Here is a 19,113-nt window from a genome sequence, read left to right on the forward strand (position 1 = left end):
TAAGAATGTTCTATATTCCTATATAATATAACGATAAGTATCTTTGCAACAGTGTGCTTAGAAAAAATATATACAAACAAAGAAGAACATATATAGACAAAGAAGAAACTATCAACATCACAATTATATGATGACGAGAAAATAAGAAAAAAGGTCTTACTAAAGGCACACAAAAGAGCAAGGAAATGAATTAATGGTTACTAACCTCCAGAATAACAGCTCCCAGAGCAACCCACTTGGCGATCTTCCAGTTTCCCTTCAAAAAGTCATACAACATATCAAAGTTCCCAGTTCTGTCAGCTGGGATCAACTGCAGAAGTACACCATCAGTCAACGTGTACAACAAAAAAATAATGGAACTCCAAAACAGAATATATGCATTGAAGCAACTCACTTCTTTCCAACTATGGTCGAAGAATATGAAAGCCGCAGCTCCCAATTCAGCCAAAATTAGAAGGATCAGCAAGAAAGAATACTGTTTGGATTAAGGAAACCACTATAACGAGAATACAACATGCAAAACACCACTTCCACACTAAGAAATTTCACTTGGATTAGCAAGGAAATCGCAGTACCTAACATTTTAATACGAGATGGAGGGATATTCAATACCCGTGAAGAACTCAACACCAGAAAGTCATATTCTCTAAATAGCTATTGCTATAAGCTGCTATACATAATTTTACAACTGCAATTGAGGCTTTATCCAGCTATAGTACTATGCACCCTAAGTACAATCCAAATCTTCTTCTGCTACTCACTTATCACATCTTTCAATGTCTTGCTTCATGCCTATTTATAAGAATCCAGTCTCAACTGATAAAAGTGAAAGAAAACTGGGCCCAGTCTTGCATCTTTTTCCACTGTCTAAAAATATAAAATCACTGGATCCAACAGTTGAGAAAATTTATGCAAAAGTTTGGCTCAATGAACCATCTTTGCATGTTTTAGTGTTTCTTCTAGAAACTAAGCTAGGCCAGTTAAGACTACTATAATTAGCATCAAATTTGAGAAAAATGAAAGTGGAAAAGTCTGCAAAATAATATCAAAAGTGGTGGGACAAGAACCAGAAAGAACACTAGAAGAAATGGGTTGGCCTCGATTCAAACCCAAAAATAACCGGATGAAATAGACGCTTTTTTCTTGTTGCAATAAAGAAAAAAAGACCTCTCCCCAAAACCATGCTTGCATTTTTATTGTAAACGAATTTCCCTAAGTATACATTTAAAATTAAAGGGGTTTTTGCATCCATACCCTCAAATCTTTTATAATTGCAAAATTACCACGCAAATCTTATATTTGCAAAACTTCCCTTCAAATCTCTCAGATTGGATAAGAATACCCCTCATTAAATCTCGACAAAAATACCCTCTACTTCTTTCTTCCCCGCTTTCATCCATATTTCCTCTCTCTCACCTTAGCACACCCCCCCCCCCACCCCCCAAAACCAAAAAAACATCACTCTCTAACTTATCCTATAGAATCAACAAGAAGTCAAAACTAATAAGGCATTGATTATAGGAAGCTAAGAAAGCTAATCATTGATTATAGACAACTAACAAAATCCATGAATCATAAGCATGCAATAATTGTGCCTGGGACAGTTAAAATTTAAGACGACCAGTGACTAATTTCATGTTAAAGCAACCCTAAAGTACAACAACATGGAAACATGGGGATAGAACTCTAGGCATCAATAAACTAACATGCAAGTGGCAGGAAGTTCACAAGACCACTTTTTCCACCTAGAAAATGAATAAAAACCAAAAAAATAGAATGAATTACCTCAGCATTTTGTCACATAATTTCTTAGAGATTCGAATGACTGCGCAGCGGCGCGGTGGGGGGGGGGGGGGGGGGGGGAGGGGGGGGGGCATTAGTCGATTTTTAAAATCTGTGTTATTTGCTGGTGCCGGTGATAAGGAGGAGGTTGCCAGAGGTGGGTCGCAGCCCCGGGATCCTGGCTTGACGGGTGCGCGGATGGTGGGAAATCTAAGGTCAGAGGAAAGATAGATGAAAATGGGGAAGAAGAAGAAAAGGGCATTTTGTCCAATTTTAAGGAGAAGGGTATTCTTATCCAATCTGAGCGATTTGGGGATTAATTTTGCAATATCAAGATTTGTGGAGCATACATGCAAAAACCCCAAAATTAAAATAACTATCAAAGATTTACATACTAAGAAGAAAGTCTAAGAATTAGGTCGCTTGTTGTGGATACCAAAAAGGTAGTTATGATACCCAAATAGTGTAGATGAACACGACAATTAGAGATAAGCAGAACACAGTAACCAAAACACATACTGAAATATAAACAACTAATATTTAGGATACACAAGATAGGCAGCATCCATTTCTAGTCACCACTCCAATACAGCCAAAGAAAGATATTACGAACATAATAACTCCAATACCAATGAACAAGTAGATGAACCTGCAAGACAACAACCAGTTGGTAAATGAACTACCTCTGCGAACTTGCAAACAGAAGAACAAAATGCAACTAGCTAATACAGGTGATATTTTAGGCAGCATATACCACATAGACACAGAAAATAAACAAGATCCGGAAAAGTATTTGAAATCATGAGTCATACAATATTTCAACAATTTTACATGTAAACTAACGGAGAGAATAATCAGATGGTGGAAATAATCTCTTTTAGGGCCACAATAAACATAAAGTTTTTTTTCCCTCCCAGAGTGCCCTTCTTCACTCCTATAGTAAGCACGCAGCAAACTACTTTAAAAGTTGGAATGTCACACAAGCTACAGGGTCACCTCCTCTGCAGAGCTTAACAGTTTCTTGGATGCAGCAATATGGTTCTCAGTCATGGGCCTCCCTTTTCTGATTGTCGTAGAGTTTATTCAAGTCACTATAAAAATTAGATAATTGTATTTGGAAAATCCTAACTGTCGATGTGTGTAGCAACCATTTCCTACTGGTATCAAGAGCATAGTGCAAGAGTACCAATCCAATTGAATGCAGGAAAATAGCTAAAAAGGCACATTTTTAAGTCAACTAGTAACATGGTTGCACAGATTTTTAACCTGGAACAAGATTCTTTTTTTGGACAATAAGCAGCAATGATTTCAGAAGATAGCCTAATCAATTCTTAGGACTGATTCAACTAATAACTCAGCAATTCCTAATGGCAATAAATACAAATTTCTAATGACAATGCAAATAACCAATTTTCTCTAACATCCTACAACGGCTTTATGATATAGATAAGAACTCATAGGGTGCACAGCATTACATATCCTGATCTCCTTAAAGTCAGTACATAGAGAACTTAATGCAGGAAGCTGTACATACAAGCCAGACCAACAATAGAAACTGGCAGTCTATGCTGATAATCCAACGAATAGTCAAAATTTCCAGAAATACGAAGCATTTACTAAGAGAGAGATACTTAAGTTGTTAAACAGAAAGAAAAGTAAAGGGTTTAGAAGGTTGGACTTGAAAGAGTTGTGAAGGTGGAAAATAGAAGGAACCACGAAGGAGATGATAGAAACTAAACCAGCTTGAAATTTAACCAGCATGAAAATTTAACGAGACACATGACATGATAACGAAGGAGATTGGATGCACTCTAAAACTAACCAGCTTGACATTTAACGAGACACATGACATGATAAAGATATAAATTATAGAGTTGGCTGATCAATAACTGCAACATTTAGAACATGTAGGAACTGATTTAATTCGCCACCGACCAAAAAAAAAAAGAACTGATTTAGAAACCCTTGCAAAACCGATATTTCATTTGCTTCATTCTTTTTTCATTTTTTTTTAACGGTTAAAAGCACATTGCCTCACAGAACAAATTATACACCAATTGAACATATGTACGAAAATTAATCGAAACAAAGAAGCATACCAAGCTTTTGGGAGCTTATCAAGAATACTCTCGGACAGTGATACAGCCAGAAGCATTGGCCGACTAAGTTGCATAATTTCCGAATTACTGCTGATCGGCGAGATCGGATCATCACCACCACCAGAAATCTTATTCCATTCCACCAACAAATAAATTCCATACCCCACCATGGCCAATCCAGAGACCGTCAAGAGAAAATTGAGAAGCTTCAGAAGCCACTCAAGGCACCCCCGGCACGCCATGGCTGAAGATTTCTATCACTAAACCTTTCTTTTGCCCACACCGCCGAGATCAAGTTACTAGCTAATTCAAAAGGCAAAATCTAATAGTTACAACAATCACTAGACCAGTCAATATAGAATTTCACTATTAATTACTGGTCAATTCACGCAATTTCTAGGGTTTAGGATACAGTGAACAGGGTTTTGTCCAAAATAAAAGAATTAATCAACAGTCAACCCAAAATGGGAGACGAAAAGCCAAAAATTCTCGTGAAAAGGCCTCATTAGTTATTATTATTATTATTATTTCGATACCCACTTGCAATTGAGGCAAGAATGAAGATATAAATCAAAACCGTACATGATCAAACCAAAAAAAATGGATTTTAAACAGAATTCTCCTCTTATTTTTCAGATTCAACACCAGTTTCATGGATCCAAAGAAGTTGAATCCCAAATTTGTGGGAAAAGATGATATAAAAAGGAGGGAAAATAGGAATGATTACCTCGGATTGATACATTAGCTCGTAGTTTGCTATTACTCTCTCTCCCCACCCTTTTCCCAGACCTCTTTTTTCTTTTGTTTCTCAATTTTTTAACGGGGATTTCACATATAACCCTTACGTCTTCCATATTGGCAAAGTTATTCTCTAATCCTATCACATTGGACTTTTTCACCCCTCCCACTTAATAACAATTTTAATTTTAAATGGGAAAATGTCACAATCTTATTTGAAATTTTTAAAATTTTAATATTGTAATGTTTGAAACCAACATTGTCAAGTAGAGATGTAGAAAATTTAATGTGACAGAATTAAGAGTAATTTTACAAATATCAAGATTTTAGGTCAATTTTACAAATGTGAAAGAAGTAAAGGGTATATATGAAAAAGTTCTTTAATTCACCTAACTTTTTGAACATCACGGTTTGTACACGTGGCTGTTACATGAGAGTTGTGAAGAGGAATAGACGGTGCGGGAATACGACTGTAGCAGAGAGTGGAAAACACCTCAAGGGAGCCCCAAGGAAAACATACTTAATATAAGGCTTATTTCACTCCAATACTCTTCTCGTATGAAATTTACTTTAGTCTACTAAACTTACCTATATTTTTTGGCACTTTGATACCTATCTTAAAGTTTCAATCTCCCATCAACATTTCTTTAGATTTTCTATAAATTTATATCATGTTCTTGCCATGTTAAACTCCTATTCACTACTTTTGAAAATATTTAACAATTTAGATGACCAAAATGTAATACAAACTTAGCTGAAAAGTCTAACAAAACCTAGGTGGGTGAAAATTTGAAAATTTTAGATATAAAAATGTTCGAAAGTACTTTGAGGGTATGACCGCATGAAAGTGAAATATAGTAAACTTTTGGGCATCAAATTGAAAATAAGTCTTAATACTATTGAAACTATACTTTTGGGATTATTTTGCAAAGATGTTTATTCTTTCACTACCATAGTCGGCTAATAATCAAGATAACGAGGATGCACTAAAAACACTACTAGGAAAATGAGAAAAAACATATTCTGACTAGAAATCCACTTTAATCTATTATAATCAATACTAGAAAACCACTTAAGTATACTAAAAGTTACCTATATTTTTAACACTTTCTTAAAAATTCAATATCCAGCACTCTGACAACCCCGTCTACATTTCATTAGATATTCTATATAATTATATCATGTTCTTGGCATGTGATGCTCCTATTCACTATTATTAGAAATATTTAAATGTTTAGATGACCAGAATGTAATACAAACTTTGCTGAAATTCTAACAAAATCTAGGTGCATGGGTGAAAAAGATAAATTTTGGCGTATCAAAATGTTAAAAATACTTTGGTAGTATTGCTGTCTAAAATGGAAAAATAGTAACGTTCTGAGTATCAAATTGAAAATAAGTCATAATATGATATTGGATATTTTGCTAAAATGTTCTTCACTAGCTAGTCGGTTAATAATGAGGATGCTCTGAAAAGTATGTGAACCATCAAAATAAAACTTCAGCTTAGCAAAGCTACGAAAAGTAAATCTTTGGAGGTATGAAAGTGCAAATAAGCCTTATGTAATTGATAAAATAGAAAAAATAACAAAAGTAATCGAAGGATAAGATCAGAGATGGGCTGGACCTGACATCACGACGACCGCCAGTCCGAGAACTCCCGTTCAAACTACTAATGTTTCTCCTTTGGTCGTTATCGTATTCTCAACTTCCCCAAATTTTTAAACAGCACTCAAGGTGTTTGTTTAATTGCCTTTTAAAAAAATACTAGCCCCGCCAAAGACCAGAGAAAATTAACGGCACGGTGAAAAGGTAAAATAAATCTCACCCATAGATTTCTTACAGTTCAAGAATATTACTTTAAAAAAGTTCTAGGAGTATGTGATTATTTAACTGAAAACTATTTTGGGATTTGGGGTGAGGTGTGGAGATGGAGATATGAGAGAGAAGAGGTCACGTAACTTCAGAGTTTCATGGAAAACCAATCACAACCCGAATTCTAATTTTCTTTTTCTTTTCTCATTACTAGCTTATTTTTTTTTAAAATAAACTCTTTTCCCTTTGTGAATTATGAACCATCTATCTAATTTTTTTCGAATGATTGGCATACTTTTCCTCAAGGATAGATCAAATGAAAACCCATTAAGAGAGATAAGATGCAACACATGGAAATACTGTAGTTAGACCCTTGTATCTGTATCCTTATCTGAATTATCCGAATATGTTAACCATATAATTGCAATTGTTTTTATCTTTAGACTAATGCAGTTGAGGTTAATTTTGATGACTAAGAGATCTAATCTTTAGCTTTTTAGATATAACAAACATTATATTAATGAACTCTCTTTTTCCATATGAAACATCCGTTTTGCATCCGCATGTATATCTATATCCATATTCATATCTGATTTTAGCGGATACGGATATGAGTTTTTCTTAGAAAGACATATTTGTATTCATATTCTTATCAATGATTGGTAAACGGTTACGGATATGATAAGTATCATATCCTAGCCGTAGACCAATTAAATAAATCCAAGCAAGCAATGTTATTTGAAAATCATCTCAATTACAACAAATAAATTAAAAGCAATTAGATATCCATATCCGTAATTGCCAACATCATGAATCTGCGATCAGCTGTTGGGTCTCCCATATATACGTACTGGTGTTTGTACCTCAGAATACAGAGGAAGTGGTTGTATACCAAGCATAATTGTAAATGACAGTGAGAACTAAATTTCAAAACTGGATATATTTGGCTTCACTTAGAATCAAAGTTCTGCCTACATTAGCTGTAATACTACAACAGTTGCTTAAGTCATTTCTTTTCCAGGAAATTGGCTGCCTGGTTATTTTATAATGAACATGATACCTCCGAGTTATGATATCTTTCACAGTGTTTCACTTCATCAAAGCTGAGAAATTACTTATGGGCATACCCCTTGGAAAAAAAATCAGTGTTTATATCCAGAATCTTTTGTATCTATTACGCTATTCTGTGTTCTCAATGAATACTCTTTTATAAGCTTGGAAAATGCTGACTCTTCCTTCTCCAGAAGTTTGGCTGGTGTATCGTATTCAATAATCCTTCCTGCTCCAGCAAATAAGCACAAACGGTTAGATTTTAAACGTAATTTCATATTGTTGTTTATCTCATAATGTTGTAAAGTTCATACCATCACTAAGAACCAATATGAGATCACTGTCTATAACTGTGTGAATTCTATGAGCTATGGTGACTACTGTGCAATCAGCAAACTCCTGACGGATTGTTTCTTGTATAATTCCATCAGTAGCGGAATCAATAGAGGCCGTTGCCTCGTCTAGCACAAGAATGCTGCTCCTTTTCAGTAGGGCTCTTCCAAGACAAAATAGTTGTCTCTGCCCGACGCTCCAGTTTTCTCCATTTTCAACAACTGCAATATCAGGAGATGGTTATATTATTATATGCTATGATTAAAAATAGATTTAGATATTGTTGATGTTTGTGTTATTATCACCTGTTGAATCCAATTTCTTCTCATTCTGCCGTATTAATTCCCCAAGCTGACACTTATTGAGAACCTAGATCATCAGAGAGAGTTTATTGGGATATTTCAATATAAATAAGCACAAATATCCCCTCCCTCTCTCTTTCTCTGAAAAGATAACTAAATACACAAACATAATAGAGTGTATCATAACAGAGAATTATATTTGGTACATTCAGGAAGCGCTTTGAGGAACAGTATTTGTGTTCATTTAGCTGCAAGGGCAGCTTGTTTTCTAGGGTTTCACCAGATAATCCTTGCGCCTGAACTAATCGTTCCTGTCAAAAACAGAGAACTCGTCCTCATATTCTCTGTTTGGTCAATGTACCAGATATGAATTTCTTGATAAGTTGATATGTATTTTGGCTATAATTAGGTATACCTATCAGGAGTATGTGTGATATCATTATTTTCCTTTCACATCCTAAGAACTCTGTCACATACCCTATTTTTCTTTGCTCTAGTAAATATTCTTTAGTGTCACTATGTAAGTACCATAACTAGTACATAGATCTGAGTTCTTTTTTACCTTTAAGTTGCAAACTTAGTAATAATAAGATTCAAGTCTGTATGCCTATATATGATAACAAAACCATAAATAGTTACCAATTTACCTCCCATATTCTGTTGTCGGTGTATTGCTTCAGAGGGTCAAGGTTTCCTCTCACTGTACCATCAAACATTGTCGGATCTTGTGGGATGATGCTGAGCCTAGATCGCAAGTCATGAAGTCCAATTTTACAGATATCCACATCATCAATTACAATTGTACCTTCTCTTGGTTCAACTATTCGGAAAAGAGCCTGTATCAGAGTTGATTTCCCACTACCAGTGCGCCCTACAACGCCAACCTTTTTCTTTCCAGGTATCGTACATGTGATGTTCTTTAAGACCGATGGGAGGTGTTCAGCGTATCGAACCTGTAAGACAGAAAAGTATTTCAAATATATAAATTTTTTAATTTCATATATTTTTAAGTTTACACCCTGCAGCTAGTTTTATATTATATACCTCAATAAGAGATCTAATCAACTTGCTACATGAATCTGTTTGTCAAACCAGTTGAACTATATTTAATCTCTGGGGCATGTACATGTTATATAATAGATAAGTCTATCATGATCTATGTTGTATGGTGTAGGCTGTCTAAAAATCACAATAGATAGTTGATCCCCCATCAAACACCGATGATGGAAGTTACAATCTGACGACTTCCAGAAGGCTACAATCTGACGACCTTCACAACAACTAATGAAGGCCCCAATTCAACAGCTTTCACAATCAACATCGGGAGTTACAATCTGACGACTCTCATATTCTCAAGGAGCCAAGACGGTCTCTTCATATTAGAATGCAGATATCTCTCAAACCGTAAGGAATTTGGCAAAACGGAGGAAGCGAACCGAAGCCTTCGGCTGGGTTCGGATGGCCCCGTCTCGTCGAGATAGCCGATTTTCATATGTAATTCGTCCAATTCCGACGTACGGTTTGAAAGTTATGACCTGTTCTTCGTAGCAAGTTATGTTCTGAAGTCCGTCTGCAAGACTGGACTTCGTCAGAACATTGGACTTAGCCTGAAGCCCGCGAAGCCCGCCTAAGGTTCGCCTCTGCATTACAGAGTCAAAGCGCACATGCTCAACTCTGCGTTTTCAACATCAAAACGCAGAGTTAATCGCTAAAATAGCACAACTGTGTGTTTTCAGCCGTTAACAGGCTCAACTCTGCGTTTTCAACATCAAAATACAGAGTTAATCTCTAAAACAGCACAACTGTGCGTTTTCAGCCTTTAAACAGGCACAACTCTGCGTTTTCAGCCTAAAACGCAGAGTTCATCTCTAAAACAGCACAAACTGTGCGTTTTCAGCCTTTAAACAGGTCAACTGTGCGTTTTCAGGCCAACTGTGCGTTTATGGGCTCAACTGTGCGTTTTTAGCCTGAAACAGGCCAACTGTGCGTTTACGGGCCCAGCTGTGCGTTTTCAGCCTCAACTGTGCGTTTTCAGCCCAGCTGTGCGTTTTTCAGCTCCAGCTGTGCGTTTTCAGCCCCAGCTGTGCGTTTTTCAACCTCAACTGTGCGTTTCAGGTCCAGAAACGCACAGTTCGAGCCCAGAACGCTGTTTTCAGCGTTTAACTCGTTCAAGCACGATTTGAACGGTTCCAGAACCGTTTTCTCCCCAAGATTTTAGGGGATCACTACCCTATCATGGAGAGATTTATGGGGAGCAGTTAGACCCCATTAAACCCTCATTAAGGAGATATTTAAGGGGGCGGTTATACCCTTAACCCCCTATAAATACCTCAAAACTCAACTGAGTTCGGATCCTTTTTTTTGGAGGGGGGGAGCTGACTTTTTGGGGATCCTTGATCGAGCATCTTGCCGCGTTCTGCAGCAACAAGGAGTTTTGGAGACCAGCAACAGGAGCTTCTTCCTTGGCTTATTAACCGAACTTTCGGTTCAAATCAACTCTTTTTCAAGAGTTCAAACTCGTTCAGAGTTATCAACTCGATCAGAGTTCAAAACTTGCTCTGCAAGTTCTTCTAAAACTCGTCAGAGTTATCAACTCGATCAGAATTGATTTTGAGGGAATACAAGTCAATTTTTCTTTCATTGTCTTTTTACTGCAAATTTCCAACAAACATATGGGAATGGGTAGTGGTATGGATACGGGTACGAGACATGGAGAATTTGTAAAAGGTAGGATACGGGGAGACAACTATATAAATATTAATACGCATATACATATTATTTATTAGAATTAATAATCTATATTAGATCACTATTGTTTTCATTCATGTGTTATGAGAAGTAAAATCCCTATAACATTTCTATGTTTCTTTTATTATGTGGATTATAAATTGAAAAAATTCCTAGTTTTGAACTAGACATCCTAACGATCCCTTTAAAATCATAGTTCGGAACCTGACTTATGTCCAACGAGTTTCAAGAAGGGGATGTGTTAAGTGTAGGATATATGTTCAGAAAATGTATAACAAGTGTTTTAAATTAAATTATGTATTGTGTAATTGGTAGATGCGCAAATAAATGTATGCATAAATGCAAGGAACGTCCACGGAGTTTGGGTACGGGTATGGGTACATGTTGCGTACAGGTACGGTACTCAAATAAAAGTACCTAGGTAACATAGATCATGATGGTAATTGGGATAACATATTATATCTAAATCCTATGAGGCTGCAGGTAACTTGTTTTAAGGGGGTGCTACATCTACTAAGAGCCTGTAAAATTTGTTTCTATACCTGCAAATTCTCAAAGCATATTGTTCCAGTTTCTGGCCACTCATTTGGGAGCCTGCATTCTTCAATCAATAAAGGGGCTTCACTTTTGATTCTTGAGTATTGTTGTATTCTCTCAACAGAGATCATTTTATTTTCTGCATTACAAATATTCCAAATGATTGAGCCTAGCTGTGAATTGAGACTTAATCCATATGTTACAGCCAATCCTGCAATGCCTGTAATCATGGAGTATACAGTAAGATCCTTTGAGTGTTATTATGAGAAATGGAGGTTAGAGAAGCTTAATTTGGCTTTAAGAGAGGTTACAACTGAAGTCTTACTTGGATTGATAAATCCTTCAGGAAGGCTTACAAGCAAAATCAATGAGAATGCAAACACAAAATTTGATAACACGTTAAGCCTGAAAGAAAGCCATTCCATCGCTGAAATATTGTGGAACCACGGCCTTGAATGATTGTCAATAAGAATGAGGTTTGCTTTAGTGAAGCGTCCTTCCTGTCCAAAGGCTCTGATAGTTGCAGCTCCAGAAAGAGATTCTGCAAAATGATGAAGGATCGGAGCCCTTTGAATTCCTGATAAGCGAGCAAGTTCTCTAGCAGTTGGTATGTAGTATTGCTGCAGCGAACATTGTCAAATTTAAGGATAGAGTGTGAGGACTCATTTATGTAGAAAGAAAACTAATTTGCAATGTGAATTATGACACTTCTCGAATCTTTGGTATCCTAGTGAGTTAATCAATGTATCTACTAGGCACTGCATGCATTATTGGTGGGCTGGAGAGACAATATCTTATAGTGGAAAGATGGAGAAAATTATTAGAACTTAACAGGATTCAGATTTCAGAATTAATAGACAAAAATGTACTATACGAAACTTGTATTTTAGCAGATGATTTTGACCGGTTTTTTAGTTATTACTAACAATCAATCATTCATCGTATTGAAATTGATAGACTGATGCAGGATAAATTGAAGATTAAATTTTGGTTATGATTCTATATTTTTCTTTTAGTTGAAATTTTAGTTAGGATTGAGCTTGTTGATTTGTCAGGTTTGAATTTGTTATTTTATCAGGTTGTGTTATTTGATGTTATCAATTAGTCAAAAAGGGTTATACTTCTTAATTTTAGGAGGAGAAAAGAATGTTTGTGAGAAATCAGTATGTGAATTGCAGTTAGCATTATGCATGTCAGCATTATGCATGTGGCTTGCTTCACTTGTGAAGTGCCAGCGTGTGAAGCCCAATATTTGTATTTTTTATTAAATGAAAAATACAATTTCGATATTTGTGCCTTTTATTTTGCTCTATCCAAATAAGTCTCCTCTACAGATCGCTACCTTTTGTTCCCCATCATTTAGTCTCATAACCAAGGAGATCCACCATTGTGGCTTTGATGTTGGGAATGCAGCATGCAAAGTCCATTGATGATGTCCAATTTTAAACTAGAGGTTGTGTTTCTTCTACCTCTGGAAATTTGATGCAGGACAAATTAAAGATTGGATTTTAGTTATGATTTTTTTTCCTTTTAGTTGAGATCTTTAGCTAGGATTAAGTTTGTTGTTTAGTTACGGTTGAATTTGTTATTTTATTAGGATGTGTTAATTGATGTTATCAATTAGTTAGGATTAGAGTTTTTTGGCCATTTTATGGTCGCCATGCTTGGTCTATGCTCAACAGAAATAGTCGGAACAAGACTTCACATTTATTTATAATTTTCATGTTTAGGACCGCAAAATATAAAACATATATGCTTTTTATAATTCTAAACATACTATGTAGGAAAAGTCTTAATGCCCACCAATTCTTTTAGGCCCCGTTTGGCAAAGGGTTAAGTAAGAGGGGTTAAAGAGAAGGATTAATGTACTTTAGCCCATTCGATAATCTGAATGACTAAATTATTAACCCGTTAAATAAGTTTTATTTTAGCCATTGTGATCAGTTTTAGTGTTTAGGAATAACAATGATTTTAACTATTTTCTTTATAATTAGAAGGGTTAACTCTTAATCCTTCTAAATAGGAGTATTAGTAAACCCTTCATTTTGAGGGGTTAACTCATTTTAATCCCTCTAGAGGGGTTAGCTTAACTCTTCTATATTTTTTATGTTTGACAAATTATGAAGGGTTAACACACTTTAAGCATTGTATAGATTTTTTGTGTTTGGCGGGTTAAAAAGGGGTTAAGTCTCCATAACCCCTCACTTAACTTTTTGCCAAACGGTACCTTAGGATCTTTTTTTCCCCTGAAGCTCGTCAGCTTGTTGAAATGGTCAGGAACATGGATTTTGGGAAGAATTTTAAATTAGTGGAAAGCTTTTACTTAGCACACAACTTCGTGTTTTGTCATAAGAACTTAGATTTGTGTTTAAAGATGCTAGAGGGTGCAAAGTTGAAAGGTAACTCTTACTTGATACCATATGCAGATTGCTGTGACAGGTACAAAGAGAGCAAAAACTGGCCATGCAACCTGTGACATAACCCCAATGGTCCCCAGAGTGTGTATTGTTGAAAATGCAGACCAACCTAATCTTCCTGCTATCTCCAAGTCTAGCACGCTCTGGTCAGTCGAAGCCTGATCAGATGTTAAATATATGGTTAGCCTTACAGACTCTAGACAGTATTTTAAGCACTAAAGTATGTTGCATATTATTTGATTGAAGTACGAAGTACAAACCCTGTTTAAGATTCGTCCTGTTGGTGTCGAGTCAAAGAAGGACATTGGTGCACGCATGATGCAATGTAGCATGTCATTGAAAAACTTCTGTGATGTTAGAAGGCCGGCTATTGCTAGTAACATTGCTCGGACCAAAACACATAGTGCACTTCCTACTGAAAGAAGTAGAAGGCCGGCTATTGCTAGTAACATTGCTCGGACCAAAACACATAGTGCACTTCCTACTGAAAGAAGAATATATACTAAGAAAAGCAAACTCATTCCTACTGTTGGTTCTGATGCAGACGTTGTAGGAGAAGCCCACGCCATCCAATAGTTGCTTCCTACTTGCAACATTTGGAAGAGGGAGTGCGCTGTGATTATAACTGGGACTAAAGCACCACGTCGAATTGCAGTGAGGTATGTCCAATAAACTTCTTTGCCAATGCTTCCTTTTTCTCGCTCCTCATCTTGTGTCAACCTTCCCCTGTCAGCAATATCTTCAGGGAGACTTTGCTGAGATTCTTGCTTTTCGATGCTTTGGAATTGCGTATTTTCTGTATTTTCTTCATCATTTGGTTCATTATTGCTCGATGATTTTGTTGGCCTTCTATCATCTGCTTGTGATGCTCTACTGGAATTTTCTGCATTAAAATTGCTCGATGATTTTGTTGGCCTTCTATCATCTGCTTGTGATGCTCTACTGGAATTTTCTGCATTAAAGATTGATTCAAGAGCTTGACTGTGAGCTCCGACTAACACCTCAAATCCTATGTTTTGGGTTAGAAGCTCATCAAACTTTCCAGCCTGTGCTATCCTTCCATTCTGCATCACCTGTTGATACCATCACAGTCTACTGTCAATTGATATTCAGCATGCACCATGAATTTCGATATTGATGATACAATTGAATCTTGTGTGTCTATCATAATGCTATAGCCTATAATATGAAAGCATCATTATAGTTTACTTAATTTCATTTTATTCATAAAGGAAGAATCACAGTTTTAATGTTAAGTTTTTGATATATGAAATGATAACAAATGGAACATTTTCATTTACCAGGATAAGGTCTGCTGCTGGAAGAAACTCAACTTGGTGAGTGACATAAAGTATAGTCTTGTCTTTAAGAATCCCCATTAGGCAATCCTGCATAAGAAGAATTGGCCTTTTCATTTAGTGGGATAATACCTTATTACTTATATCAGAAAACGCATGCACACACAAAACCAGCATACACAAAGAGGCTTGCTCTTTTCGATCATGTAAGCATATCGGTAAGGTCAATAACATTAGCTGATAGATATTTTCCAATAGATGACAAGAACACTGCTTACATACATTGCTGTTTATAGCCATGAAATTAGTAACAAAGTCCTAGTAAGATTACCTTGAAAAGTTGGCTGCCAGTATGAGCATCCACAGCACTGAAGGGGTCATCAAGAAGTAGTAAGATTACCTTGAAAAGTTGGCTGCCAGTATGAGCATCCACAGCACTGAAGGGGTCATCAAGAAGGTATATATCAGCATCCTGGTACACTGCTCTAGCTATCTGAATCCGTTGCTTCTGCCCGCCACTCATATTAATTCCCCTTTCTCCAATCTCAGTTAGGTCTCCACTGGCAAAAAGCTCAAAATCCTTGACCAAAGCACACCCTTGAACTGTTTTCTCATACTTTTCGCTATCGTATGGATTTCCAAACAGAATATTTTCTTGAATATTCCCCGTTAGTATCCATGGGGTTTGAGGAACATATGCTTTGCTGCCACTGACTTTTACTTCTTGAATATTCCCCGTTAGTATCCATGGGGTTTGAGGAACATATGCTTTGCTGCCACTGACTTTTACTCTACCTCCCAGCTTTGGGATTTCTCCGAGCACCGAAGATAACAGGCTAGATTTTCCTGAACCGACACTCCCACAAATAGCGACATTCATTCCCCTTTTCACAGTAAACTGTACATCTGAAAGTGTTGGAGATTTCATATCTGCATCCCAACTGAAAATGCCCCTATCAATCTCAATATCAAACTCTGTTTCATTTCTAGGAATTACTTCAACTGCATCAGATTTTATTTCTTCCTCCTGTAAGTACAATGCTATCCTGTCAGCTGAAACTTTTGCCTGTGCAAGCGCTGAAAGCAAATCAGGAAGGCTGAAGATTGGGTCTTGAAGCATTCGAAAAGTAGCCAATGCAGATAAAACTCTACCTGCTGTTAGAGGGATTCCCATCAATATGCATGCACCGAAAGTCACAACTGATATAAAAGTGGGAGCTCCCCAGAAAATGAAAGCTGAAAGTGCTCGTAATCTAAGCGATTTCCACAACCAGCCATACTCAATGTGCCGCAAAGCTTCCAATTTGTGCAGGTACTGGGTGTCCCATGCTTGAAGTTTCAATATCTTCATGCTTTTGAGAACCTCTGATGTTGCTTTCATGCGACCATCTTTTGCTTCCATGATCTTGGACTGAAATCTTTTTTGGATTCTTGTTAGAGGAATATTGCATGACATGATCAAGAATGTAGCTGCTAATCCAGCAAAAGCCCCAAGGCCGAGATTCTTATGAAGAACATATATCGCGAGGGAAACTTGAACGGGCAACATCCAAACTATGTTCGCATACCACATAACATCTGTGATTCTCTGAATATCTACACTCATGTAGTTGATAAGTTCTCCGCTAGTATGGGTCTGACGAGAATGGTTTGATAAGCGAATGCCCTTTCTGTATATATGGGATATCAGAGCTGCTCTTAAGCGAAGACCTAGTTGCCTAGCTCCAAAAATCCACTGCCTCTGAGTCAATGTCTCCACAAATTTAGCACTTAGAAATGCTAATGCGAGAAAGTATCCAGTTTTCAGTCCACTATCCCGGCTTCCAGCTAGAAACTTTACAAAACTGTTGATTAGTGATGGCCCGACATAGGAAGCACTTGCGGTTACTACTGCAAAACATGCATTGATTGCTGCCTTTTTCCTGATAAATATGAAGATTGTTCTGTATATAGATGAGTTTTGCAAGCCGTACTTTTCCTTCACACTTGTAAGGTAGTTGTCAAATGAGTGTGATGTAAACTGAGCACAGTCCTTGATATCGACATCTGGGATCTCAGTTTGATTGAGAGGTTTTTGTTTTCCGAGAACAAAAAGTGGGTTAAGCCAAGCGAAGGTGACAAGTTGTGGGAGGCTCGCTTTTCCATATGGTGATTTCCTTTCTCTTTCTGATGGTTTCTCAGTTGAAGGCTGCAGTAGAGGTTCTGTGACAGTATCACTACTCTTGGTGAAGCTGATACCTGTCTTTCCTCTAATAGAGACCAAAAATAGGCTTGCACATGTGAGGAGGCCGAGGAGATCTATGCATTCATCCACTCCTATCAATTCATCGTGTTGAATTGCTGAGTGTATTCTAAAGGTTATGCAGATTACTGATTGAAAGAAGCTACTTATCCACCATAGTCTTATAATGCGGGGGAGTTTTACTAATGTTGCTTTCTGGAAACTGACAACAGTAGCGATCATGACTATACATGATACCACTTGAGTTATTTCAGCCACAACAAGAAGCATGTAACTGCAATGGCTTGTGTGGTTATGTAAAAGCAAGAGTATAAGTTCAGCTAAGTGGGTTGCTAGTAGAATCGAGCAACACCATTTGCTGACTTGGTATGAGATCCCCGAGCGTACATCACCATTTATGTATTTTGTTGTCAAGGATTGTTTTCTCACTTCATCAGAGGACTTATGTCTCCTTTTACATGATATTTTGCATATCTTCAGCAAGAAAATAACTGAATAGCTTCCAAGGAATAAAAGATTGAGAAACACAAAAAGGCTGTTCCAGAAACAAGGTGAGCTTATGTTTGAACTTTCTTGCCAGTGTTGAAGCAAAAGAGTTTCTGAAACGAGATGAACAAAGAATGTCAATTCATGGAGGTCAAATCTAGTAAGAAAACATTATACCTCTTTATCTTTTTGGTATGCATGATAGAAGATAAAATTACATGGGAAATCTTCACTGCACATCAGATTATATTGATTTGTGAAAGTTGCATATATATTAAGTGAAAACAAGCAGGTAGCCTAGTTGTGAATAAATTATCAATTTTGATATAACTTGTTAATTTATACTACAGATGTGTTCATCCTCCTACTAATCTTTTGGTGTCTTTCAGTTTTCACATATGATTTTAGGTAACACATCAAGCATACGCATTTAAAAGTTTGTGTGGACTTTCCTTTGTGTTAAATACCAACATTTCTTTCATATGTTCATTCTCTGTATTCTGTAAGCAATATTAGGCATTGAATATATTCTCTTGAAATGCCGTTGAGTTCTTTCTACCCTCCACATATCATTATTTAACTGAAAAAATATGATGATAGATTCCATAAAAAGCCTCATAGATCATAATAACATATGAACATAATTTAACATGTGTGGTATAGTAGCCAACTTCATCATATGTGCATGTGTCTCTGCTATATTTGTGAGATTTTCACAAGAGATCGTATAAGGACTGTAAATTATACTCAATCTACTTTCATACATGTGCCACTTATATGACTTATATCATGGAGCTTTGAGCTTGTTTTGTGAAGTTTTATTTGGTTAATTTGCCTTTGTACCTATTAATTAGAAATGGTCATCTCCTTAATTTTGGAAAATGGTAGCGGTTGCAGCCTATCTTTTATTGGCTGGCACAAACTGTGCACGATGTGACATCTACTTGGATGTTCTTGGGCATGGGAGCTACCTGTGGAAGTCAAGATACAATGCTTGTTATCTTGAGATTGTTTATTGAACGTGGAAACTGTATCAACATCTCCTTGGATGCATGTTTATTGAAATCCCACTACATCTAAGTGTAGAATTGGCCTTCAGGCTCAGGTTTCAGGCAGACAGTGTGGCGGTCAACCGCGGCGGTCGAGCACATTCGTGCACATAGCTTACTATGCGCTTGGATCAATGGCGGTCGACCGCGGCGGTCAACCGCAGAAGTTTCTGCTTTCGTCGCAGTCGACCGCAAAAGTTTATGGATTTTGTTTCTT

The 19,113-nt window shown here is 36.8% G+C and overlaps 1 protein-coding gene, 1 long non-coding RNA gene and 1 pseudogene across 2 annotated transcripts in view; 1 reads left to right on the forward strand and 2 right to left on the reverse strand.

Moving 5' to 3' along the window:
• Positions 1-4,741, reverse strand: part of LOC109837470 — a 9,780-nt pseudogene extending 5,039 nt beyond the window's left edge.
• Positions 5,872-16,254, forward strand: LOC109837472. Its single transcript, XR_002246284.1, has 4 exons — positions 5,872-6,431; positions 14,366-14,480; positions 15,126-15,158; positions 16,173-16,254. It is a non-coding gene; the product is annotated as an uncharacterized LOC109837472 (long non-coding RNA).
• The window catches only part of LOC109837469 (putative ABC transporter C family member 15), an 18,433-nt gene continuing 6,672 nt past the window's right edge, over positions 7,353-19,113 (reverse strand). Inside the window, exons 2-14 of the mRNA XM_020405729.1 lie at positions 15,915-17,960; positions 15,520-15,842; positions 15,123-15,209; positions 14,715-14,894; positions 14,238-14,645; positions 14,082-14,168; positions 13,815-13,979; positions 11,730-12,024; positions 11,410-11,624; positions 8,767-9,072; positions 8,123-8,186; positions 7,799-8,038; positions 7,353-7,713 (exon numbers count right to left, since the gene is read on the reverse strand). Of these exons, the coding sequence (XP_020261318.1) occupies positions 7,577-7,713; positions 7,799-8,038; positions 8,123-8,186; positions 8,767-9,072; positions 11,410-11,624; positions 11,730-12,024; positions 13,815-13,979; positions 14,082-14,168; positions 14,238-14,645; positions 14,715-14,894; positions 15,123-15,209; positions 15,520-15,842; positions 15,915-17,960 (4,553 nt within the window). The 3' untranslated portion in view covers positions 7,353-7,576. The remainder of the gene's footprint in view (positions 7,714-7,798; positions 8,039-8,122; positions 8,187-8,766; positions 9,073-11,409; positions 11,625-11,729; positions 12,025-13,814; positions 13,980-14,081; positions 14,169-14,237; positions 14,646-14,714; positions 14,895-15,122; positions 15,210-15,519; positions 15,843-15,914; positions 17,961-19,113) is intronic.

The sequence above is a fragment of the Asparagus officinalis genome, chromosome 4, assembly GCF_001876935.1.
Source record: "Asparagus officinalis chromosome 4, Aspof.V1, whole genome shotgun sequence".
Lineage (NCBI taxonomy): Eukaryota > Viridiplantae > Streptophyta > Magnoliopsida > Asparagales > Asparagaceae > Asparagus > Asparagus officinalis.